This window comes from Aptenodytes forsteri, unplaced genomic scaffold (genome assembly GCF_000699145.1).
Source record: "Aptenodytes forsteri isolate BGI_AS27 unplaced genomic scaffold, ASM69914v1 Scaffold283, whole genome shotgun sequence".
Classification (NCBI taxonomy): domain Eukaryota; kingdom Metazoa; phylum Chordata; class Aves; order Sphenisciformes; family Spheniscidae; genus Aptenodytes; species Aptenodytes forsteri.
In genome coordinates this window covers 453,962-478,871 of record NW_008794167.1, presented here as the reverse complement: position 1 = coordinate 478,871, position 24,910 = coordinate 453,962, and the positions used below count along the sequence as shown (strand labels likewise).

Genomic DNA, 24,910 nt, shown 5'->3' with positions numbered 1-24,910 from the left:
CCCAAAGCGGCATCAGCCGGGGCGCAGCCCTCACAGCAGTGCCAGTGAGGGCAGGCAAGAAGCGCCCTTGTAATTCCTGAGGAGCTTGAGGTACAGCATGAGCCAGCAGGAAAAAAGATGCTTTTCTTAAAGCCTCCAGCACAAATCCAAGGGGAAGGAGGACAAGTTTGCCACGGGTGTTGGGGGTTTTTTTTTTTTTTTTTAATTTACACCCATAAGAAGGTGCCACAGGTTTCTGTGTTGACAGAGCTGGTAGAGAAGCACAGCGGGAAGGGTCCTGTTGAGGCAGGACCCGCACAGAGATGCTCCCACTGCTCTGTGGCAATGGCTGCCTGTTCTTGCCAGAGGCAGCTGCCCTTCCCCTCCCGCAAGCAGCAGGAGCGGCTGAACTCATGGTCTCTGCCTCACTAACGCTGCCTGCCTGGAGGAGGAAGCGGGACCCAGCCATCTGGCTTGCTGCCACAGGGGCAGGAGGCAGCTGGTTTTGCGGGGAAGAACCAGCTACTCATCCATCACAGCAGCAGGGGCTCAGTTTCCTGCACTGTCTGACGCAGCAGGCAGTGTTTGCTCAGAGAGAGACTCCTCCAGAAAAAATGCAAGGGCTAGAGGGAAGCAACCCCGTGGACCAGGTTACCTCCTGGAGCAAGCTGATGTAAGCAAAGTAGTCGGACACAAGGGATAAACACGGCTTAGCTCAACCACTTGCTAAGAGCTTATCATCACAAGCAGGTGGGTCTGCAAAGAAGCACCTCCTCACACCACAGGTGGCAACAAATGGACCAGGCAGACTTTTGCTTCTTCCCCAAGACTGAATCTGAAACCAGAAAAGCAGCATTCAGCACATATGTGTGCAACATCAGGAGTCTCAGGGAAGACTTCTCTTTCAAAGTAAACTGCAAAGTATTACTTCTACAAAATTACTGACTACTACGCAGAATGATCCCGGTATTTACCCAGCTCAGCCACTGTAGATCAATGAGCATGATAAGCTGACCACAGTGGGCAGCTTCCTGGTTGTGAAGCATCAGAGCTCAGACAAGCACGTGGAAAGGTTCGGGCTTTGCTGCTCTATTAGAAAAGGGTAAGTAAGGTTCCACCTTTATTCTCCAGGAAAACTTTGTTCTGTTAAACTGGGCTGTGTTTGGCAGCCACAATCACCGCTACAGTCACTGCGCAGCTCAGGGAAGCATGGCGTAATCGTGTCATTAAGCAGGGTGGATGCTGGCTTTCTAATCGCAGCTAACGTAACTCATCACACTGGTCTCCGAGGCACAGAGGCACGCAGAGGGGTAAAAGCAGATGGTTTGTTTCATTGTGTACCTTGAAGGAGTCTCATCCATTGCAGAGAAAGCCAGCTGTGTGTTCAAGCAGTGGCCTTAAGCTGCTACGAGCCATTCAGGCTTCTCATTATTCAATGTTTCGGGAAGGAAATGTTCTCAAGAGGAGGCTGGAAGCGGTCCCTGTGCAGCCACAAAAAAGAGATGGAGCTGCAGCAGCTATTTTATAGCTACTTCAAAGGCTGCCTAATTCTGGTGCCGACCTAGTGAGGGCAGGTAAAGCTCCCTGGCAACCCTGGTGCATTTCCCCAGGGCTGCCAGCCCCTATCAGATTGCACACCTGATTTCACATAGTGCCTGTTACAAGGCTGGCCTCAACCTCCTGTCCTCAGGAGACTCTTGCTGAAAGTGGGGGGTGAATTCCTGCTCACCAAACAGTGCCTCTGTGCTCACCCATATAATCAGCAGAGTAAAAGAAACATGTCTCTTACAGACAGCTTGAGCTGCCAAGAGGAAATAATGCACAGATACTGCAGGCTTCACCAGTGTCCTTCAGATCTGGTTTGCTGGGATCCCTTTGCAAGTCAGGAAGGTCGTCTTGAGTCACAGCTCTTCGTCTTTTGCCCAGACCATCAACAAAGTGATCCTCAAGCCAGCCACGCTTGCAACCTGTTCTTGCCAAAGCCGTTAAACATGTCTCTTACAGACAGCTTGAGCTGCACAGATACTGCAGGCTTCACCAGTGTCCTTCAGATCTGGTTTGCTGGGATCCCTTTGCAAGTCAGGAAGGTCGTCTTGAGTCACAGCTCTTCGTCTTTTGCCCAGACCATCAACAAAGTGATCCTCAAGCCAGCCACGCTTGCAACCTGTTCTTGCCAAAGCCGTTAGGATCAACAGGGAAGGATCTCATGGAAAGCAGTTCAAAGCCATGCCAGATTTTCTCAGGCAGCACTAAGGAACAGGGTGTGGAGTGTCCTCCACATAAGATAACACCAGGAGATCAAAACTTAAGCCTACAGTCCCAGGACTGTGGGATACAATATGTATAGCAGTTAACTGGCTGATTTTCCAAGAAATATAGGCAAATTAGCAAGTAACAAGCCATGTCCACATAAATGCTGGTGGACCTGTGAAGTTGCAAAGCGCTTTTGTGTTTCTGCAGCCTGCAGAACAGCAATATTGATCTCCATCTGCTGTAACCTTTAATGAGCTCACAGTCTCCCTGAAGAAGGCAAGTGTTGGTATTTCTGCTTTTCCAGGTGACAGACAGATCCAAAATAGCTGAGGTGCAAAGGCTCAAAGGCACTTCATTGCCTTTGAGGATCTGGGGGTAAATGAACCACCTGGATAAAACAAGTGGTCTGCAGCACAGCAGGAATCCCAGGGCTGTTCTAACACCTTCTTCACTTGGCATCCTCCCTCTGAGGGACAAAGCCACAGAGGCGTAAGCACAGAACAAGAAGCTCCTCAAAATCTTCACGGTCGCCTTTGAGAACACGATACAGAACTGGTCATCTTCTTCAGACTATCTTTTATCTCCTAATTCTGGCTGGCAAGGGAACAGCCGGCTAGGGCCTGCATGTGTGTGGCTTCTGTGTGGATGCCCAGTAGAGAAATAAGGAGTTTCTTGCCTTGCACCGCTGCCCACACACACGCTTTGCATCCTCTATCAGCCATACTTGAGTTTGCTAGATTTCAGTGAAATAAGATGATGGAGAGACAGCTTAACAAACAGTATGACTACAAGTAGGCTTTTCCAAGGGAAGGGCTTTAATTCCATTGATAAAGACAGGTATTTTTTTCTTTCCAAGTACAGCTAACTCATAACATCAGTAACATCAAAAATTTTCACATAGTCATAAAGCAAGCAGAAATGTGCACGGATGTTAGGGCACACAACACTTGGATGGGTTCTTTTTCCCTCCCACTAACACTGTTTTTGTTTTGGTAACAATGTACATTGGCTACCACAAAAACATACTTTGTGTCCATCTCTCTGCTGTTACCAAAATGAAGACTCCATTAAGGCAACTACTACTATAGCCAGGTACCCAACAGGTATACACAGTGGATTAAGAACAAAGAAGTCACATTTGTTGTGTAGCTCTCTGTGGGGCTTGATGTGAAAGGAACAGCGCAGTGGATGTGACTCGTATTTAAAATGCACAGACTGACCTTCGGTCAGGCAGCAGAGCAAACTGCCAGCTTACTGTTCATCTGCAATAAAAGTCAGGGAGAGAGAGAAGCTGCTAAACTGTGTAAAAGGACTAGACACCACTACCAGAGAAACTGTTTGGGGTTTGTATTTTTTTTAATTCTTGGTTATTTCTATTTATTCTTTCCTCTCCTCTTTACTTATACTTAGAGCCCTGAAATCACAGCCTAGATGTGGAACCAGCCAAGAACCGGAACTGGTCCACCTCTACCCTCTCCTCCCTCCAAGCTGCAAACAGATTGCTTCTACAGACCAGAGCCTGCATTTCAAATGTTACCACTGACTTTTGTTCTGGGTTTCTTCTAGCCAGACAGTCTGTAGCAGAAGGAGGTGGATGCTGGAGCCTGCAAGGCTGGCTCTGTGGTTAGAGGTGTGCCCAAAGGGCTGATCTGCAGCATCAACAACTGGCAGATAGGTTGTAAGATTTCGAAGAGCTGATTTGGCAGCTGTTGTGTCCTACCTTGCCTAGCTACAAACCCGCTTGACATGTTGTTCCTGAACACAAAACACTGCGCACTATAAGAACTTCACATTGAGCACAGGGTCAACGAGGGGAAAGGAAGGCAGTAGGGAAGGAGCGGAAGAAAGACATCTCGTCTGAGCCTTGCATTTGGGATCACATGAGTTCACACACTCTTCATTATTCCTAAAACATGGTTCCAGTATTGCTGTTCTGGCACATGTAGGGCTTTCCTAATGTTAGCATCCAGCTAGATGCACCAATATCTTATTTCCCTTCACAGATTCAAGACATGGTTCCTAACAAAGCAATCAAATCACAGAAACACTGTGGATGATTTAAGTTTAGACGTTCATTTCCCATAAACAAAAACAGAAATGAAAAACCTGCTACTTTTTTTGGATAGGTTTCAAAATTTGAAATCCATGGGTCCCCTCTGAAGTGACAAGTATTTTTTTGTTTGGGGTTATTTTCTTGTTTGTTTGTTTGTCAATGAGGCTCTCCAAAGTAACAGTGGCAGGAAAACTCCCCATAAAGAATTTCAGTCTTCCAGTGGTTTCAGCATGTCCCAGTTGGCATTTCCAGGCCTCTCCCCTTGGAGCGTAGGAATCAATCCTCTTGGATTGCAGTTTCAGCACACAACATAGCACTGCTGACATTCAAAGTCCTAGGGATAAAGGCATCGGTGCGTTCCAGCTCTCACATGGCAGCCAACGCCCTCCACTGAAAGCCGTGGTAGTTCTTTGCTTGACAGATTGGGCTTTTCGCAGACCCCCAGACAGCTCCAATGGATCAGCGCCGCAGCCTGAGAAAGAACGCGTGCTTGCACTCCTTGCTGTCCAACGGATAATATTTGTCATAAAAATCCAAAATGTATTCTTCAGTCTTAAATCCAAACTTTTGGTAGAGCAGCATAGCAGGGTTGCTTGCAGAGACGTGAAGGGTTACGTCTTTGCCCATGCAGGTCTGCCAAGGAAGGGGGGGAGTGGGGAAAAAAAAAAAAAAGTATCACAGCAAAAGAATGAGACAGCCTCTGGGGGAATGCGGAGGTGAAGAGATTCATCATTTCAGGTATTCAGGTTACTGAGGAAATGTGAGAAAATCGCAGGCCTCGACACAGAAGTTACCACACATAGCAACAGCTGAAAGGCAAAGGGAACACTGCTGTTCCTCTGAGCCTTTGTTTCTGGGAAACATGGACTCTCTGACAATGAAAGCAGGTTTTGGACTATAATTTGTCAGCTTTCCGTTGTCAATTGCTAAGTAATTGTTAATTAAAAATAATCTCGGTGTACAGCACTGATCTCAAATACTTATTAACAATGGCCTGAAGAAAAGACAAAACATGCCAGAGGATCAGGCGCCGCGCTCCTCCCCGTCAGCAAACAGAGCTGAGCTCTCTGGGACCATGCGAGCAGCCCCAGCACACCTCTGGGCTGTCATGCTGGAATTCCTGTCTATCCCACCCAGCTCCTCTCCCATCCTTCAGGGCACAGCACTCGCCTCCTGAGAAGGCAGGGAGTTCAGTTCAGACAGCAAATGGCATGGATGAAGTTACCTTAAAGATCCCAGATTATCCTAACCAGCAGCTCTCTGATAAAGATGCCGATATAATAATTTTTCCCTGCTTTCATCTAGTGTTTTAATAGCATTCTATTTATATTGAATGTATTGTAACTCTAAGTGGGAACAGTAACACCCTTTAGGAAATTTCCATGGTAGATTATTCAAAGGGAAAGCTCTCACAGGGATTTAAGGGGGGGGGGGAGGAGAGAAGTAAAATAATCTGGATTCATTTTTGGGAAAAGGAAGTTGGAATGAGATATTAAGAAGATGCAGTTTGGTCCTCTGGGCCAGATGCATTAGAGGATAACTTCTGAAAACAAACCCATCATCAAGGCATCATTTGCATCAATACATTTTCTGTTAGATTATGCTGTTCCCAAGAATCCATCCCCAAACTCAGCACGCTGATCCAAGAGACCCTTAATCCAAACAGCGTATGAAAGTGGCTCTAGCTGCAGAGAGCAGACCCTGGTGTCAGCCCAAGCAGGCTGCAAAGCAGCACATACAATCTGGTGATTGAGGAGCAGAAGGTCACAACCACCATTTCTTCTCTTCCATGACTAAATGCCTTCTACCACTGACAGATACTCAGCAATGGAAAAATAAATCTAACATAAGCCAACAATACACTGTTGATCTCTCATTGCTAGCAAGCCTAATCAGCCTCAAACCTGCCTAGCTCTCCTCAATGTGGTAATTTTATGCTAGTCTACCTGCAAGCAGAATTAGGTTAATTGGGTGTGATACATCCCACAAAAAGCTGTGATGATTTTCTACAGCTGACTTGCCAACACATCCCAACTCTGCTGGAGAGACATGAGTCCAGCCGCTGGATCCCTGCAAATCTTGGCGCATCACTTGCGCCTGTTCTCACTAGGTGTTGACATCTCACATCAACAGACTACAGTTGAGGGCAATTTACTTAAGCACTTTACACAGAGACGCTTGGGAAATGTAAGGGGTGAATTTAAAGTAGATTGGTTAGTGGCTGTGTCAACACGTAGAGCAAAGAGAGGTGGACACTGCAGAGAGCTGTGTAGGTAGAAGAGTTACCCTCGGGTGGCCCGGAAGAGCTACCCTCAGCGGAAACTGCTTTTCCAAGGTACAGGTCACTGTTCCCAAGGCTCTGCCAGCACTCCCTACCTCTCTTCAGCCAAATGAGTATGAGGAAAAAGAGTTTCAATGGTGAGTTTTTGCTAGTGCAGCTCACCTTGACTAAAACAAGTTAAGAAACGTTTCGTATCGGCAGCTCTGCCAAGAGAGTTCAGGGAGTGGTAAAAAACTGTGAGCCCTGAAGAGGCACAGTTGGGCTCTGAAAAGGACATCTGTCTGCATCCTGACTCAAAATTAAGCTGGCTTTCCTGCAATTTAATTCAAGAAAGTGAATGGAATTAAGGCCACCTGAATAACAGTATTCATTCAGAGATTTAATGAAGTTTAACTACTTTAATACCACCCGTTTAGTTAGCTCAGATTAATTTTCCCAAGTGTCCCTATGGAACAAAGCCCAGTACAAGCTAGTTTGAACAAATTTGAATGAGGTTGCAAACACTTATTCTTTATCTTCAACTTAGCTGGATTTGAACCAGAGTATTAAAAGTGAAAGAGAATGATTAAGATCAGTAAGTGATTTAATGCAACGGCCCTGGTCATGGAATAAACCTCCAGGTGTAGCCAAGAAAGCTGCAACAGATTCTAACTGAACCTCCCCACTATTATCTCATTTTCTCCTTTAAACCCCTAATTTATGGTATTACTGTTATGTGAACTATTGACCACTGAAGAACACAAAGTTAAGCCCAAGACAGTCAAAGTCTACAGCACCTTGCTAATTCTGAGGACCTGTCCAGTATGGTTCTAAATACATTTTAGTTTCTGCTTTTGAAGCGATTTCCCCCCATAAATGTTCACATGGGCTGCTGACAATCTGTGCAGGTGTGTAAGCAAAGAAAGGGCAAGGAGAAAGAGGCAGAAAGGAGGAACACCTCACTACTTCCTTTCTAATATTTGCATGTGTGCACACAAGGAAGAAGGGAGAGCTAGTTCTTTAGCAAAGACATGGGATTTTTTTCATTACCTGGATAAGATGGTAAATCATGAAGGTTGCAATCCCAGCTCTTCTCCACTCAGGGTGAACTAACAGAAAAGAGATGTAAGCTTCATTGTATTTCACGTCTGGCACCATAAAGCCAAAGGCAATAATAACTTTCTTGTAAAGGACGACAACACTGAAGTCTGGATACTGCAGGCATTCTGACAAATCAATTCCTATGGAGAAAGAGAGAAACAGCAGTTGAAAGCATTGCAAACCAAAAGAAAAGTGTCACACTTGCACGGAAATTCAGGGGTTTAAGGGCTTTTAGAAACACTCACTTGATCCCTTCCTTTTACCTTTATTTCAAAGCTCTGATATAGAGAGATGCTTCAACAAAACACACAGACAAAACGAGACCTGCTTACTAGTGGGGATTTTTGCATGGAGAAATTAACAAGGCTGATTTCCTCCCAAATGACTCGAGGATGAAACCAAAACTCAAAAAAGCGCGTTGTCTAAAACAGGATGGGGAAAAAAAAAAAAAAAAAAAAAAAAAAAAAAAAAAAAAAAAAAAAAAAAAAAAAAAAAAAAAAAAAAAAAAAAAAAAAAAAAAAAAAAAAAAAAAAAAAAAAAAAAAAAAAAAAAAAAAAAAAAAAAAAAAAAAAAAAAAAAAAAAAAAAAAAAAAAAAAAAAAAAAAAAAAAAAAAAAAAAAAAAAAAAAAAAAAAAAAAAAAAAAAAATCGTATGATCTCAGCACCCAGCTAATCTTCCCTTGGTTTGTATTCTGAGCCATATCAGCAGACTCTGCTAAGGACCCAGTTGTAAATATGCATGTGGATAAAGATACTTGCATGTGCAAATGTTTGCTGGATTGGGTCCTAGTAAGTTTGTGCCCCTTGCCCAGGGCTCCTAAAGGCTGCAGTAACATTAATGGATAAGGGTTTGCTTCTTCATTTCACCTGGGCTGGGCCAGCACCAGGTTGGTGTACACCATTCCTATTCCAGCCGGCAAATGCTGATGACCCCTTTGCAGACAAGCAAAGGGGGGCAGTTTAGAGTGTATCAGCCTGATACACTGGGTGAACCATCCCGTCCTTCCTGCAAACTCTCTCCAGACGCAGCAGACATGAAACTGGGCTTCAGCTTTGGCAGCATTACCTACCTAAGGTTCCCTTCTCTTTTCTCCACCTGGCCTTGAGCCCCTGCTGCTTCCTCTTGTGCATACTCAGCTGTTTGTGGAGCTGCACTGTGAACCTGACCACAGCTTTCAACGCTATCAAAACATTAGCTTTTCGCATGCAAATTCCCTAATCTGGGGCATGAGGCAGCCTCTCAAGCAGTGGTGGTTCTGTGAGTCAGAGGCTGGACAAAAACACCTGAGGCTGGTGATTTCTGAGTGGAGTTTGTTACCTTGCCTAATCACATTGCTGCTACAGCCTAGGAGCATCCACACAGCATGTTAGGGCCAAGCAGTGCAGTTCAAGGCACAGAAGACTGCTTGGTAATTTGTGTGGACAGGCCCTAAATGAGGTGCAAGAAATAGCGGAGCTGTGCCATAAATGTTAGTTTCAGCCTCAAATTGGCAATCGCAGATATATTTGGAACGTGGGATAACAAAATAGCAAAGTACGTTTTCCAGTAACGTTTATCACTCTTGATGAGATGCAAGACTTCATAAGGCACCAGGCACAAATAAGCGGGTGAATTATTTTCTTGCTCGAGAGTAAGCTGGGTGGAGTAAGACGTGGGAGGAATCGATTGGCAATAGGGAGCCGCGTTAATTATCTCAAGGCTGCAATTGACTGAAGTGCCTTACAGCGTGTCTGTACAGGAACGCTACATTGCCCCAAGCACACTGGCGTCGATGAAATGGTGCCGTCCCCTCAGCACGCAGTTATTCCTGTAGGAAGATGCTTAGCTCAGTATGGTTTACCACTCGCCTGCTCAGGAGATGTTTCCCGTTAGGACATGAAGGCACAAGATACCGTGAGAGACAAGAGGGAATCTTGCTTCACATCAGCTCATTTGCGGTAACTACCTGCAAACTTGTTTCTGCTTTGTGAGAAACAAGAGCAGCTCTGACGGGAAGGATTTGGAGAGGTGGAAGAACTAAGGCCTGGCTCACCCCACCCAGTGAAGTGCCTAAAACTTAAGAATTCAGTCAATGAGAGCATCACTATTAGAAGGCAACTGAGCACACCTAAGATGTCATTTACTGACGACAGCATCCCCCAAGCACACATGCTTTGGATGCCTAAACTTAGGCGGAATTACAGCTGTTTCTCTGAACAGCAGTGCTAGCTTAATGATGTCCCCTCAGCTGCATATCCCACCCCCTCCTCAGTTGTACCGGCCCGTTGTAAAGCTAAACCCTTCGCATCCACAAAGACACTGTGCTTTATCTCCTGAAGTATCGCCTCCTTGCTTACCTATCCTGCTAAAAGAGAACCAAGGTGCCATAAATCATATAATCCCAGCCTCAGAAAATTTACACCACGGAAGAGATTTTGATTCCTGTTTGGGGACCGACAGGAGTGTCAGCTTTCTGATTTAATGATGAACAGTTCACAGTTGGGTGGAACACACCCACGCTCCTTAAGTTAAATAGAACAGGGTGAGTCCTGAAGAACTTAATGAAGGTGCGACCCAACTTGGCCAGAACTTCAAATGCATTATCAGAAGAGGAGAGACTATAACAAAGGGGTTCAGCCTCTGTTGGGATTGCGAGTGTCTCTCATGAGCTCCAAAACAGCTTGTGAAAGGGAAGGTATGCCACGTTATCTCTCCCCCAAATTGTACAGTTTGGACAACGAGTAGCACAAAGAGCTCTAACCCTGACTGCAGCATATGAGCACCGCTGAACTACAAACCCTGTTGAATCACTATCTGCAAGTCAAAACATAAAGCAAACAGTTACTTGGAATAAAGGTGTGTACTGTTTGTACTGGGCTTTTCTAAATTAGTCTGCCGTGTTGTTTGCTGATCAGAAGCTGATCCGTGCAGTAGATGAACATCACTATTATTATTTTAGAAGAACTAAAGACTACAGCCTCATAACTGCCCCCATAAAGGGCAGCCACTGTCCCCAAAGAGCCTACAGTTCAAGAAATGATACATAAAAATCGATACGCAAGCTTTTCCATACCTTGCAAATACTGAGGCTTGAAGAAATAAAGGACATCACAGTGAAGCTTGCAGTTTTAAGTGCAATTCCCAAATTTCACTCCGACATATCCAGCTTATAGCTGCTAGGAAGAAACTTTCTCATGAAGCTAGTGAGCAGTAGATCTCTGGTATAAAACTGTTGACTTCAGCCCTTGATTCTGCAAAACGTTTCACTGGATGCTTAATTTTAGTAACTGACTACTCCTATTGGCATCGATGGTGTTACCCAAAACAACCTATTTCTTTAAGTGCTGTGCTAATTAGGGTCTAATTGCCCAGTTCTAAATGATCTCAAAAGACAAAGACACCAAACCCATGTCTCCATCTCAACTGCATTCCTATGACATCAGATAATGGTTTTCTAAGAACCAAGCCAGACACCAACTGAAGAAAAATTTGGCCCAAGAATATTTTTTTCTGAACAAAACCACTTCCTTCTTAGAAAACCAAGCACTGAAGGAATCTTACCAGGCCAGAAGAATTCGTGGCACATGGAGTTTATAGTGGGGATGTGATTAGGGCGAACGTAGCAGTAATCAACGGGTGCTTCTGGCTCAGCCTTCCAGTTGAGATCATTCCTGTGTGGATATGCCCGGATTTCTGCCAGCAGCCTGAGTTTTGGGGGCTTTGTCTCATAATCACGCCTGCCAGTAACATGAAAAGCAAACACAAAAGGCAAGTGAGCAACAATAACTGCCACTGCAGCTGAATGGGTACTGCCCATGAAATATTTTCTGACATGCTCAACTTGGAACAAAAGAACAGAGTCTTCCTTTCATGTGGGAAAACAGCACCCAGCTCAGCAAAAACACCCTTGTGTCAGAGGCCAGGACACTTCCCAGATCCGCAGCACGCCAAGCCAACCTCTCCTTACAGCAGGAGCAAGGAAATCACAGTTCTGACCCAAGAGCAGGTGCAACTTGCATTGAATGACTACAGTCATTCTCTGCCCTGCCCTCTCTTGGAGATTCCCTTTCCCAATGCAGAGCCAGTTTAACTACTCAGCTAAATAAAACACTATCCTTTCAGGGTTACCATAGTATACTGGGTTGTACTTCAAGGATGAGTGAGGAGCACTGCCCAAGAAAGGTGTCCTCTCCGTGGGCTGTCGGTTCACAAGCCAAGAGCAAATTCAACCTCTGACCATCTGTACCTGATGTAAGGTTTCAGGACACGGGATGTGTAAGGACTGACAATACTGTGGTCTGTCAGCAGGTCTTCTGAGCCTACCAGTCGATACAGAAACTTTGTTGTCTGCTGTCGATACCCCTTCATGGCAGGCAGCATTGTCTGTATGTACAAAAAAACGCAGAACATTTCAGGAAGATTAGTCAATGACTTAACACAGGGGAATCATATCAACAGAGGGGGAATAAGGGCCTTTCAATCCAACAGGATGGACTGGACCCACATCATGACGGTCCCACCTCAGAGGACTCTGCTGCGCACTCTCGGATTTAGCACCCAAACCTATGAGCCGCACACATCACTCAGAAAAGCACTGCAAGCGATCTCCCTCCTACATAGCATGAAAGAGCAACCACCTATTTGGGTACTTCCAGGCCTCCACCATCATTGTTTGGGCAGGGCTGGAGTACAAATACATAGACATTTATAGTGCTGACACTGATAGACAGCTGTGCTGTACAAGCATGTTCCAAGAAGAAAGGGGCTTGTGAGAGCATTGGTGGGGACACAGCCCCAAGTCACAATGAGTCTTGTTCACATAATCCTTCTCACTTTGGGAGTCAGATAACCTCAAGGCAACACTGCTGCCTGCAGCAAAAGCTCTAAAATAACCAGTGCCAAAAGCTCACTTAGATTTGGAAACACTCACCTGGTATCTGTCCAAGATCCTGAAGTCCTGGCTAGTAGTTCTGTATGTTGCTTGCCCTACTGGGGACCTGGAAACACCTCCTTCTTTGGCTCCGTAAATCCCATCAACCAAGAGCAGTGCAGCATTCACAACTTGGTCCAAGTCAAAGAGCGGCAGTCCTCTCTCCCTCTTGGCCTGCCTGACTATCAGCTTGCGCCTCAGTCTCCGGGCCTCTGGGGTCATGCTCGTGGCATTGGGACAGGCTTCCAGTCTCTTCAGCAGCAGCTTCTCCTCATAAATGCTAACAGAGGTATGCTTGGGAGCTCTGGGTTTAGCATCCTTCTCCAGCTGTGGCTTCCTCTTGTCTCGCCCCCTCACCTGCAGCGATGCATTTGACTCTTCAGGATCTTCACTGTCACCTTCCATCCTTTCTGTTTTTTCTTCTTCGCTCTCTACCTCTTGCTTGATCTGCTCAGCTGTCTTCACTTTTTTTCTACTTGCTATCACAGTGCCAGCACCAGCTGTCCCACTGGGAGGGGGCACATACTCTATTCCTGGGTCTATGACTCCATCTCCTTCCATTTCCTCATCATCTGTTCAACAGATCAAAATAATCCAGGAAAAAAATGTAAACGTCAAAGCCCCATTTCAAAAAGGGTTGTGACAGGACTTTTCTGCTAAGGAGAAATAATGCGGGTTTACGCGACGCGCTCCATTTTCTATATACCTCCTGATTTTGGACAGGAGACGCCATAAGGAGTCCAATTTCAGGACACAGAATCAATCCTGCTCCTAAAGAGTCTTGCAGTTTCGCATCCAAAAACATGGCACTCCTGAGCTGCAAGTTCATGCTCTTTGACAAGTGTTAAATTGTTGAAAATTCCTGAAGACTGGGGATCAAATGGTCAAGCTGGGGAGCTGTATCTTCAGCTAACATACCCTGGAGAAGTTCTGTTTAAACTGAGGGAACAGTTAGGAGTCACAGAAGCACAGGATTTGTCCCTCTACAGAACGTGACTATCTTTCCTTCCAACAAGAAATGCTTTATTCTCGACTTCCCCAATTAGATTGAGGTCTGGCTCCTTAAGGAACTAAAAGCATTCAGCCTGCATCACTGCTTTGCAACCTGACTGAAATGTAACATTTGTTAATTGGGATGTTTGAACTTATAGAACTACTGGAACATTACCATGAGAATTAAATTTCTCCCATTTAAGAAACAGTTGAGGCAAAATTAGAGTTGCTATCTAGCAGCGTAATCTGTGTTGCAGTGAAATGCTTATGCTGAGAGGTGCAGCGGTTGCTAGGTGAAACCTTCTACCCAGTGTTTATTCAGGATCCCTCAGAAGACAATAATGGTGGTTCCTTCTGGCCTTAGAAGCTGGCAATACAACTATGGAAAACTAATAAAGATTTACATGCAACTAAGACAAACAGAATTTTACCACTTACTTTCTATCTTATCTTGAAAACATCCTGCAGCTCATTGGAAGTTTCTTTTTTTTTTTTTTTAACATCTTCCTTAACCGCTATGTATGGCTTATTATTAAAGAAAAAACATGACACCTCTTACCATGAAAGAGAGCCTGTGGTGGCATGACATCTGGGATGAGATCTGCTTCTGAGAGAAGGCTGGGAGTAGCTGAATGCGAGGCTGGAGTGCCAGGAGCAGAGAAGTCCAGAGATGGGGAAGGAGAAGGGCTTGTCAGAGGAGTGCGATCTGAAGAGCTCAAGGAGGAGAAGTCAATCACCTCTCCTTTCTCAAGGACGATATCGGGACGACGGCCTCGACTGGTAAATTTAACAGGAGTGGAGGAAGTACTCCGGTCCAGAAAGCCAGCTGCCTCCTTCTGGGCTCTCCGAATATCCTTGGCTTCCTGAGTACGAGATCTCTTCTCCTTCAGCTCCATGGCCGATTCGACTGGATTGCGGCTTACCCGCTTCCTGAGTCCTTCCACAGTAATGATGGGATCCAGAGGTGGCTTTGAAGCTGCTAAAGAAGTAGTTTGCTTATTCTAACAGACACTGAGCTCCTGCAGTCACTGGATACATACTATACAGTCAGAAAAACACATTGACCACAAATCTTAGAAGATGTATTTTCAAAATACACAAGAAATTCACTCTGGGACATGTAGCCAATGCACCACTAAAGCCTCATTTAAGCCCCAATTCTGCTCCTCTGCACAGAAGGGAATTTGCATCTAGTGCAGACAAAACATAAAAAAATCCTCCCCAGGGTAAAGAGAGGCAGAGAAATTGTAGATTTCAGCTACAAAAACCTGAACAAATCTCAAAACCTTTAAATCGGTTAGCACAATGCAAAAAGGCAATAAAATATAACAGGCTTCTCATACTACAGCATATGCAGCATAGTCCTCCTAAATCAAGCACTACAGCAGAGCTAAACTAAGAAAAAAAAAAATCATGCCCTGTAACTGTCCATACACACAAACACATTGTTTTAAGTAAACTTTTCTCATGTCTTCCAGCTCTGTCAGCTCTGTCCCAGCTGGGAACCTACACACCACTGGGGAAAGAGTTACCTTTTGCCTTTAGTGCAGATGCAGACAACTTCTCTCCTTCAGGTTTCATTGTTGGGGGTTTATTATGAACCAGTTTCCACCACCCCGGTTCTCCAAATTCCTGTGCCCCTGAGCGGAAAAACAAGGGGCTCCCCACAGAGAGACAGCCAGCAACCGTGCTCCACCATGTTGAGGTCTTTTTCCTATGATGGGAGAGGGGGAAACGTGTTAGGTCCCCACTAGCCAGCTGTGCTTTCATCCTGAAGCCTCCTCCCTCCTCCAAGATGGAAAGGGCAGAGTGCTTCTGCCACTGGCACTGATGCAGGGGGATGACGTACTCCCTACAGCCCCATCCTCAAAGAGGCTAAAGATCAATTCATTTCTTCTCAAACAGAGAACCACTCCGAAGGGCAAGCTACAATGTACTGGTAGGCTCTGATGCACAAAGCGCTGTGTACATGTGCTCCATAAATGCCATGCAAATGCAGCAAGGCGAGACGCAATTTTTCTTTTGTCAATGAGCTGCCATACGCCGAGCCTACAGAGGAGAGGTCTTCCCTGCCACTGGAACCCCCAGCTTTCAAATACTGACGTTGCTACCTTCATTAACAATTTGACAATACAAGAACGGGAACAGGATCCTAGCGATAGCTGTGTTGACCTGACATTGCAGAGCCGTATTCCATTACTGAAGATGGCAAACAGGACTCTGGGTGTACAGGATGGGAGAGGCAAAGGAAAGGTAGTGATAAAGGCATCACTTCACACAGAAGGAAAGACAAACTTAATTTAAATGCCTGCCTTGACTACTTTGACATTTCATTTAGCAAAGCACGTTCCCAGAGCTGTAGGATAGGATCCCTAAGGCTGAATTCACAAAGGGAGTTGGGATCTGACCACTCTGCCTTCCATGGCTGCAGCCTTGTCAGGCATGGCAGAGAAGCAGAGCTAGGGGTCTGAGAAATAAATCACCGAGGACAACGGAGCTGCAGGAAGTGGCAAGGTAACAGGGTATGTATGCTTGTCCCACAGACGCATGCGATATATACTGGAGCCCCATCTCTGCTTGGGGATTTCTGCCATAAAACTTCTCCTGCAGCATGGGGAAGAGGATCCCTACTAGTCAACATACCAGTCAACCACACTCACTGAACTATTTCTGAAGCACGCTTTTGGCCACTTGGAGGCAGGGAGCTGCATTTAAGCCTTTCATTCTGCAAGGCTCTGCTGCATTTAAGCCTTTCATTCTGCAAGGCAGTGTACTCTACTGGGCATCTGAGCACTTTTTGTTCCTCTAAGAACTGGTCACAGAGCTAACTAAAACATCATTTAGGGAAGAAGTAAGAAGAAATATTTAAAAATTGCCTCTCTAGCCAATAACTGAGGTACTCCCTTGGCTACTAGAGAATCAGGTTCATGGTGTAGGGTCTAAACCCTTATTTGCACAGGATCTCAGGATTCCTCCTTGCCTTTGCACACCTCCACTGGCAAAAACTTCACAGTACTTGGGCTAGGCTTGGCCAAGCAGGTATTCGCTGCTGTCTGAGTGTTACCAGTTACACACCTTGGGGTACTGACCCTCAAATGTGGGGCATTAAACTCAAGTGCCCCAGATCAGAGTCCGGAGCGTTACAGTAAGTCTGGATAAGCTGTGCTTTAATATGCCAAGGAAGTAAAGCATAAACCTTGAACCGCTACACACATGGTTCAGCTGTCCCTGCTCCATCAGTGGCTTGTCCAGGCAAGTGGGAAGACTACGTCTGAGGCCAGTAATCACTTCATCTGAATTTAATCAGAGCAAGGAGTGCCCAGTTCCCAGGGCAGGTCTCAAAAGGCAGCAGCAAACCCTGGGAGGTGATGGCTCCCTGAGCGAGGGACAATGGGCCATCAGCTGCCTTCCTGTCAGGGTCCCTGTTGTTTCCAGAGGGGACAAATGCTAACATTTCTGAGAACAGAGCAAGGAGGCACAGACAAGCAATGAAAGCAAAGCCAAAGAGCAAATCTGGCTAGGGAGAAAGGCCAGATCTTACAACAGAGAAATCCCTGGGGAAGAAAAGAAGCTGTGAAGTCAATCAAATCTACAACTTCGGAGACTTGGTCAGTTCCCTTCCTGCCTCTGTAGCACATGCATTAACAGTGAGACGGGTTTGACAGCTTCAGCACGCTCAGAAAAGATGTGCCGTTCACCTATACAGCTCACAACTCATCATGCTGCGAAGGCTGCCCTTTACGAGAAGGGTTCTTACCCTGACAGCTTCTTTCTTTGCACACACTGAAAAACATTTCAGTGGTTTGTAATGCCTGCTATGTAAAAGCTATTTTATTAAGATCCAAAACAAGCTAACAGACAAGGCACAATTTTCATTTTTGGAGAACTGGGTCCATGCAAGCTTTATAGCCAAGTAAGATGGTACTTTGCTGGACCTCTTTTTTTTTTTTTTCTTTAAAGCCCAGTGACATCAGGACTAGCCCGTCTGTTGTGTCTATTTAGAAATACTCAAAGGCTTTGCAGGTTCATAGGCTACCTACAGGAAGATAAGAAATAACCCAAAATATATGCATTTACATTGCTTTTGTGTGACATTCTTGGGGTTGTTTTTCCCTACTAAGAAATGCTTATTCTTTCTCAAGAGTACCCCTCATGCCTACATTCAGGTTCTCAGTATTAAATCCTCCAATTTTCTCACTAGTGAGGCTCAATAGAGACATCACCAAATTAACCAGGATCCTTGTCCATCTGTATAACAGGTTTTAATTCCTTTGGCTCACCAACCAGACCTTCAGGGAAACATCACGTCTTTACCTGTTTCCTAATAAGAAAGTCCAGTGTTTCTCAATAAAAGCACAAATATCTTCTTTCCATCTGAAGTACCCCTGACGGCCCGTTCCTTCCAGAGACAAATTGTACATTGCCAGCATGACAACCTGGAACAGAAAGTGTTGGATACAAGTGAATCTTTTCTGTTTCATCTGCTGAACTGCCTCCCCACAACTGCCACACACACAAATTTTTGCTCCCTCATAAATATCTTGTTTTTGCAACATCTCATAGGCAACTTCTGCAATCCATCTTCCTGCTTTCATGCTGCCCATTCTCGTCTTTCTATTGTTAGATGCACATTCTCCCAGAGACTTCTCCATCCCAGGGGAATAACAAGCTGCCTAGTTATGCAGGTTTATGCTGAGATACAAGCTTTTGCAGCAGTTGTATAAATGAATTATATCACAACTGGGATCTGAATGTAGTGTGGAGGTAGGGAAAAAGTCTTTCAAAAAAATGGTCACAAGTAATCCCACTATCTAATCCATCTAGTGACAATCATCCTTCTAAATACTTACTGTTACATTTCAAACTGAACAGACTGTAAACTCTCTGTAAAATTACATGATATCAATTACATGAAATTGTTCTGGGTATAGGAGAATTAAGTTTGTCTCCAGGTGATCTTCATTAAACACAATCCATTTACAGCTCATTCACGTGCTTCACAACCAAATTCAGTCTGACCCATTATATGCCTAAACTAAAGGGCAGGTTTGAAAAATATCACACCTCTTTGTAAGTAAATCCTAGGTGACCAACTGTTAATTACATTTACCCAATTCATTTGAATACAACTAAAATCAGCTGGGCTGGGACCATCTTTCAACAATCACACAGCCTTGGTTACTGCTGTGTAAGTAACTAACTATCCAGTAGCCTTGGATACTACTTTCCAATAGGGACTTATTCTTCACTGTCAGAGGAGTTTGAAATGTATTTTTCTTAGGGAGATGGGTCTCCTTGCAGTAGGCCATAGTTTTCTGGAATGCATTGCTGAAGATGCCAAAATGAGGAAATACAGACAGCCTTAATGTCCCCTGTACCCTATTTTTGCGTCGCAACCCCTCTTAGCTTGATAACTATTTATCTAGGATTTTGTGGTTTTTAAGTCAGGTGGGACAGTGTCTCAGGACTTCAGAAACAATTCTCTTTTCATCTGGCTAAAGATAAGGATCTGTTGAGGCCACATACTCTGAAAAAAAAAATCCAGAAATCACTGTTCCCATTTTGCCTACTTCAGATAAGTTGACCGCTTCCCTCAATTCGGCTTAACCCAGAAGCAGCAGCAGCTCTGGCTGCTGGAAGCCTAGGGAGATAGTTTCTTCACTAGTCAACTTTCTTCCTCACCCGTTTTGATTTTGTCTGTCCCTTCTCAATGCCACTCTGAAGAGACCTGGGTGTAACGCTAGCAGCCTTTGCTCTCCAGATCTGTAACTTGCCGAAACTCTGCCGGTCTGCTAGCCACAGACTGCTACGCCAACCTTTTCTCCTGCGCAGCCCTGCACTGGGCACCATGAGAAAGCACTGCAGGAGTTACAACTGATGTTTTAAATGATGTATTATGAGACAACACACCACTACTGTCCCAAAGGATGCAAATAGATGTCTCGCACATACTGCCCGATGCTCAGCATGTGGAAACACTTAAGGCTGAGCAACAGCTACCGCCTGATCAAATTCATTTTGTGCAGAGGCAGCCAGCACTGCCTGCCTGCCCCTCCAGCACCCTGCTTAGAGCAAGATGATTGTGCATCAGTCTACCCATACCGTGGTTGCCGTATAATGCAAATTATTTTGATTGCTCAGGTGTACAAGTGACTGAAATAGCAAATTCCAGCAAGGACTGTTGCTAGTGAGTAAGGAGCCAGGTTGGAGCTTTGCGTTCAGGGAGCTGGCAAGCTTTCTGTTTATATGTTGCCACCTCACTAGTTTTACATTTGCTCATATACACAAAAAGCTGTTCATGCCCAGCAGCCAAATTCCATTCATTTTGCTTTTCCAAACCTGCCTGAAGCCATGAATTCATGAGCAACATAAGGGGAAGAAAAAAAAAAAAAAGGAAAGAAAAAAAAAGGAATGTGTTTTTTATGATTATCTTTCAATCTACCTGCCAAATGCCCAAGTTCTAATATGCAGGCAATCCTTAGCTAATTAATTTCTGAAGTTCATGTATATATTTCTTTGTTACCTATACCTGATCCTCCTTTTCTAGGTAGCACATACACAACAAACAACAATTTTAGAAAGTCCCGTGGTTGTTCTGCTGGCACAAACGTTTTACTTACTTGTTGCCATGTTAACCTCAGCCGTTCAAATTGCTCCTTCCCATCTTCTGAGCAATCCGAGCAAGTAAATCTGAAAAAGTTATCTCCTTTGAGGTAGCTGAGCTGTTCTCTCAGTTGACCTAAAATGAATAGGCAAAAATCAATTTCTTGGTCCTTTTATAGGAAAAAGTGCTGCAAAGGAGATTTGGATTTCCTACAACATCAGGCAGAAAAGTACTTTTTGCCTTTTTCCCAGAGTCCAGAGACGCAGACAGTTCCCAGGAAGTGTCAGAACTCACTGCGATAGAAGGCGCAGATTCATTTCACGGTTGCAGCAGCCAGCAGTGACCAACTGAAAAGCGCAGGCATAAAAAAGGGGCGCTCTACTTAACATCTGAATGCAGGTACAAAGCCAAGGATTTCCTTGTTTCCACTGCATTTCTCATTCCTTCTTGCTTCCCCAGGATAACCTATATACTTCAACAAATAACTGTTTTCCCACTCTATCTAAAAAAAAAGCTGACCTGTTAAAAAAAGGTACGCTACTGCAAAGGCTATCAGAATATACAAGCTTTTTCTTCCATGTCATCTTTCCACTCACTGCTACGTGTCTTTACAGCTCCCTCTTTCCCTGTCCACAAAATGTTACTGAAGTAAGGTTGTCAGTCCCTGTTTACAGCAGCCTCCAGGATGCACTGGAGCAGACATGGTGTGAAGCTTTAAGGTAGCTTAAAGCTAACCCCACAAAAAAGTTTGTCTGAACAAAAGTGATCTGCTGGGCTAGGGCCACCTGTAAAACCCCACGCATCCAAAGTTACAGGCTCTAATTCTATGTTTCTGCAGCAGAGAAAAAAACATCGTATGAATCAGGACTTCTAAACTCACCAGGGGTTAATTTACACAAATATGAAAAATTAAAAAATAAAATCACAGGTCAGGGAAACAGTTAAGACTACAGCATTTCTGGAAATTCACACCCAAAAGGTCTTTCTTTAAAAGTGTGACATCTCTTTTACTGTAAAACAACACCAGATCAAGCATTTGCAATATATGGATGCTTTGCTTCCGTAGTGAATTGCAGAATCTAGCTATTAAAGTTGCACCTATGTCTGATGGGGAAACCCCCCCACACTTAGTAGATAACAGAATTTCTAGACGGCAGTTCAATGTAAAAAGTGATCATTTGTCTGAGCACGTTGGTGACTTTCACAAGCGACAACTGATATCCGTATAACTGAACAATTAGCAAAGAAAGCAGTATTTCCCTTTTCCATCTCATTTGCTTTGCACATTTGTATCTAGTTACTGTTGCTCTGTGATTGGCTTTTTCTGCTCTTTGGATTTGTTCCACAGCAATGAGAGAGAGGAACATCTTTGTAAAATAAAACAAATTGAGCGTTAAATCAAGTGCTCTAAGATATCTCATGCTACCTTTAACTCTGCTCCATTTTTTTTTTTTTTAATTAATACATTTCAAGTTAATACGTCCCTTTAACTGCATACTACCTTAATAGTACGATGCTGGTTCCATTACATTAACATCAAAACACTCACTAACACGCCTTGAGAGGAGATTTCTACACTAACTTTTGGCAATTTCTACACTGCAACTTTTGGCAAATTCTAAGATGGCAAAAAGGGCAGCTCTGACATATCTGCAAGGCAGGTGCCACCTGAAGAGTTCACTATTTCTAGCCACAAACAAACAAAAAAAAAAACAAAACCAAAAAATCAAACCCCCAAATTAAAAAAAAAAAAACCAAACAAAAAACAACCAGTGCTTAGCAATATCTAGCTTTCGGATCTAATAATAGATCCGATAATCCAGAATTTAGAAAGTAAAGTCTAGTCTGTTACGTTGCTAACAGCATATATCTTATGTCAAGCAGCAGTAGCAGAGGGATCAAGTTCTGCAGCTTGCTCCAAACACCTCCCAAAGCTAGCTGCTACAGGCTAGACACGCTTCTGTGAAAGCTAAATTAAATTCACATTATCAGGACACCATTAAGGTTGAAATTTAGCCATATGCTCCACAGATGTGACAAACTGACCAGGAAAAAAAAAATAAAGAAAAAGTAACACTGTCCCAAAGCCCTTTTCCTCCACAGGAAGAGTTTTACAGCAAGGGTTGTTATCTGAGTGAGGAGAGAGGCCAAGTCGCTTGGCCAAAGTCCCCTAAGCACACCAGCAGCAAGACTCGGGAGGGTGTGCATGTTTCTGAAGTCATAGCCTTGTTCTTTACTAATTAAAGAAGACAGTCCCATTTCTTTACAGGGAATGCCAGCTTCGGACACCCATACAGTTCATGGATCGAAGTGCCTAACGCACACCACCAGCATCAGGCTTCTGGGCTCCACACAATGCTCAGACAGCCCTTCTCCTCCAGCATAGGATAGGATACAGCTAAACAAGGGCTGTGCCATAAAACAGGTATGCAGGACAGCGTAACCACCTTGCAAACAACAACCCCAGCAATGCAAGTGAGACACCACACAGCCGCAGGCTTACTTGCTGGAATCCACTTCTGGCACTTCTCGCAGTAATAGGACATCTCCTCCATCCAGGACGCGTCACCTTCGTCACTGTTCAGAGAGTCCCCGCTCTGGTCGTGCGATAAATCCACCGAAGCCTGGTCCTCAGACTCAACGATGAGGAGGGTCTCCCCCTCCACCTCACCCTCCTCCAGTCCCTCTGAGGTGGAGGTCCTGGTGGCTTCATCATCGTGGCGGCTCAGCAGCCCACTCATGTGAACGTTATTAGCCATCCTAGATGGTGCTTGCGTTAACAAGGAGCTATTCCTCCCCACATTGACAAGTCCATCCACACTGGATGTGCTGGCCAAGTCTCCACAGTCAAAGTACCGATGACAGAGGAAATGTTTTGTGTCTGCCCTATAGCTTTTCGGACTGGACAACCTATACAAAAGAAACAGTCTTTCACAGATTACCTCTGTTAGCTGAAACACTTGCAAGTAGTTAGACACCAATGATCTCCAAACGTCTTTAATCAAACCTCTAATGAAACCTCAGGTCTGTGCCTAGGACTGCTGGGACCCTTTTTCCATTAGCATCTTGTCTCTTTCTTCCATAAGCTGCTTTGTCAAAGCAATCTGCTCTTCTAGCAGGCGAATATTCTCCTTTTTCTGATTTTGACGCTCAAGATCTCTGAGAACTCCACTGTGCAGCCTCTGAAAATACAAGGGACAGGGTTTATCACAGCCTGTTCGATGCTGAATGCGGTTAGCCCCCACCCAGCTCTAATCCCTCCTGCAGGGCTGTTCACCATGCCGCCTTTGCAAGTCCTCTGCCACCGCCTGTAGCCACAGCCACTTAACATGGTTTGAATCTAAAACTACAGGAGCTGATATCCGATATAGATAAATGCTAACGGTACTATACCAAAAAGCGCTTTATTTGTCCTCACTTCAGATGGGTGGGTTCACTAAGTGGTAAAGCTATCAAGCAAATAAATGCTATGCACCTGTAATTCCCATGCCATGCAGGATGGACATGATCTATAAAATCCTATTACCTCTGCCCTAAATCTTTACCAAATCAAACTAATCTCCCTCAAACTTCTCCTCTGCTTGGAGAGAATTCAATGGCAAATTGGAAATGATTTTAAGAAAAACTGCCATGTGTCTTCATCTGCTTCTTTGTGCTCATGTCTTACTCTTAAAAAAAATACCTTGTAAACTCTTGCTGCAAGGCTGACAAAAGTCCCACAGCCTACTTATGCCAAGCTCTTGAAAAACCAAGGCACTTCATTCAAAATCTCTCCCCTTTACCTAAAATGTTCATTATAAATAAAACGTGCAACAGACCAGCAGTTTTCAAACTAGTGGGTAAGCCCCTTAATGGGTGTAAAAAGCCCTAAGAAAATCCCAGCTGGCTTTTGTCTCCTCCTTACTCTTATCTCTCTCTCTCTCTCCCCCCACCCCACCCCAACCTGGAAGTTTTTTTTCACTCTGATAATTAGGTGAAATGTTTAACCTTTACCTCTCACCAGGGGAACACAAAATAAGTGAAACCAAAACTGGTGACATGGATTGGGGTGGGGAAAAGGAGGGGAGGGACTAGCTGGGAACCAGCTGCTCTACTCCAGATGTGCACCTCTGGGGGCAGGTGAGGCAGCAGAGCGATGTGAGCGGAGGGCTGATGAGATCAGACATGGGATGGAGGAGATGGCAAGGCTGACACTAACTCTGGAAGGAAACGGGGACCACGTGAAGCGTTTAATTGACTGGGCACGTGACATACAGCTGAGATACAGTTCCCTGGCAACTTCAACCGAGCAAAGCGGGTGCTGCTGCCATCCTTCCAGCCCCACGCTCCCCGCACTGCTCATCCCACCCCAGGGTCAGACAGCTCAGCCAGCAGAAAAGAACTCTCTCTCTTTTTTTTTCCTTCGCAAAGCAAGTCATACTCTGCTGATTTAACTCCCTGAGCTGGCTAACCAAAGACAAGTGCCAGCGCAAAGGAGAAGATGGGATGCCCAGTCCACTTTGGTGGTTTGGCTTGAACTCCTGGGGCAGGCGATACGCTTTTAGATACTCAGACACTTACTAGATTTCAAAGCAGTAGTCATAAGCTTATCAGAAAATATGATACATGAGGACAAAAATATTATAAATTAGTAAAACCCATGAAATTATTGTTGAGAGCCAACCCTGGCTCACATCTAAATCAAGCCGTGTGATCGCATTCGTATTTTAGCCCAACTAAAGATTAGAATCTTTAGTTGAAGCTAATTCAGTTAAAGCA

At 44.6% G+C, this 24,910-nt stretch overlaps 1 protein-coding gene across 3 annotated transcripts; it reads right to left on the bottom strand.

Annotated features, from left to right (window-relative positions):
* Positions 1–3,025: 3,025 nt before the first annotated feature.
* Positions 3,026–23,214, bottom strand: KAT14 (lysine acetyltransferase 14). 3 transcript variants are annotated; one of them, XM_009281478.2, is made up of 10 exons: positions 22,656–23,214; positions 20,169–20,287; positions 17,863–17,984; positions 15,081–15,262; positions 14,108–14,527; positions 12,556–13,127; positions 11,872–12,008; positions 11,187–11,362; positions 7,596–7,786; positions 3,026–4,918 (listed from the first exon to the last, which is right to left on the bottom strand). In XM_009281478.2, exons 1-10 carry the CDS (start codon positions 22,909–22,911, stop codon positions 4,745–4,747), a joined length of 2,349 nt encoding a protein of 782 aa, XP_009279753.1. In that variant the 5' UTR covers positions 22,912–23,214; the 3' UTR covers positions 3,026–4,744. The 3 variants fall into 3 exon arrangements, with proteins under 3 accessions (XP_009279753.1, XP_009279761.1, XP_009279769.1); XM_009281486.2 differs by having other exon boundaries at positions 14,108–14,524; positions 22,656–22,937; XM_009281494.2 differs by lacking the exon at positions 3,026–4,918 and adding an exon at positions 4,936–5,094 and having other exon boundaries at positions 22,656–22,937.
* Positions 23,215–24,910: the final 1,696 nt, after the last annotated feature.

What these genes read in the sequence shown, in the direction of transcription:
- KAT14 (XM_009281478.2), bottom strand. Translation starts at nt 22,911, where the DNA reads ATGGCTAATAACGTTCACATGAGTGGGCTGCTGAGCCGCCACGATGAT. An exon ending in ACTTTCTTATTAGGAAACAG is followed by an intron (nt 15,263 to 17,862) that starts GTAAAGACGTGA and finishes CTCCCATCATAG; the next exon opens with GAAAAAGACCTCAACATGGT. An exon ending in GTCCTGAAACCTTACATCAG is followed by an intron (nt 11,363 to 11,871) that starts GTACAGATGGTC and finishes TGTTACTGGCAG; the next exon opens with GCGTGATTATGAGACAAAGC.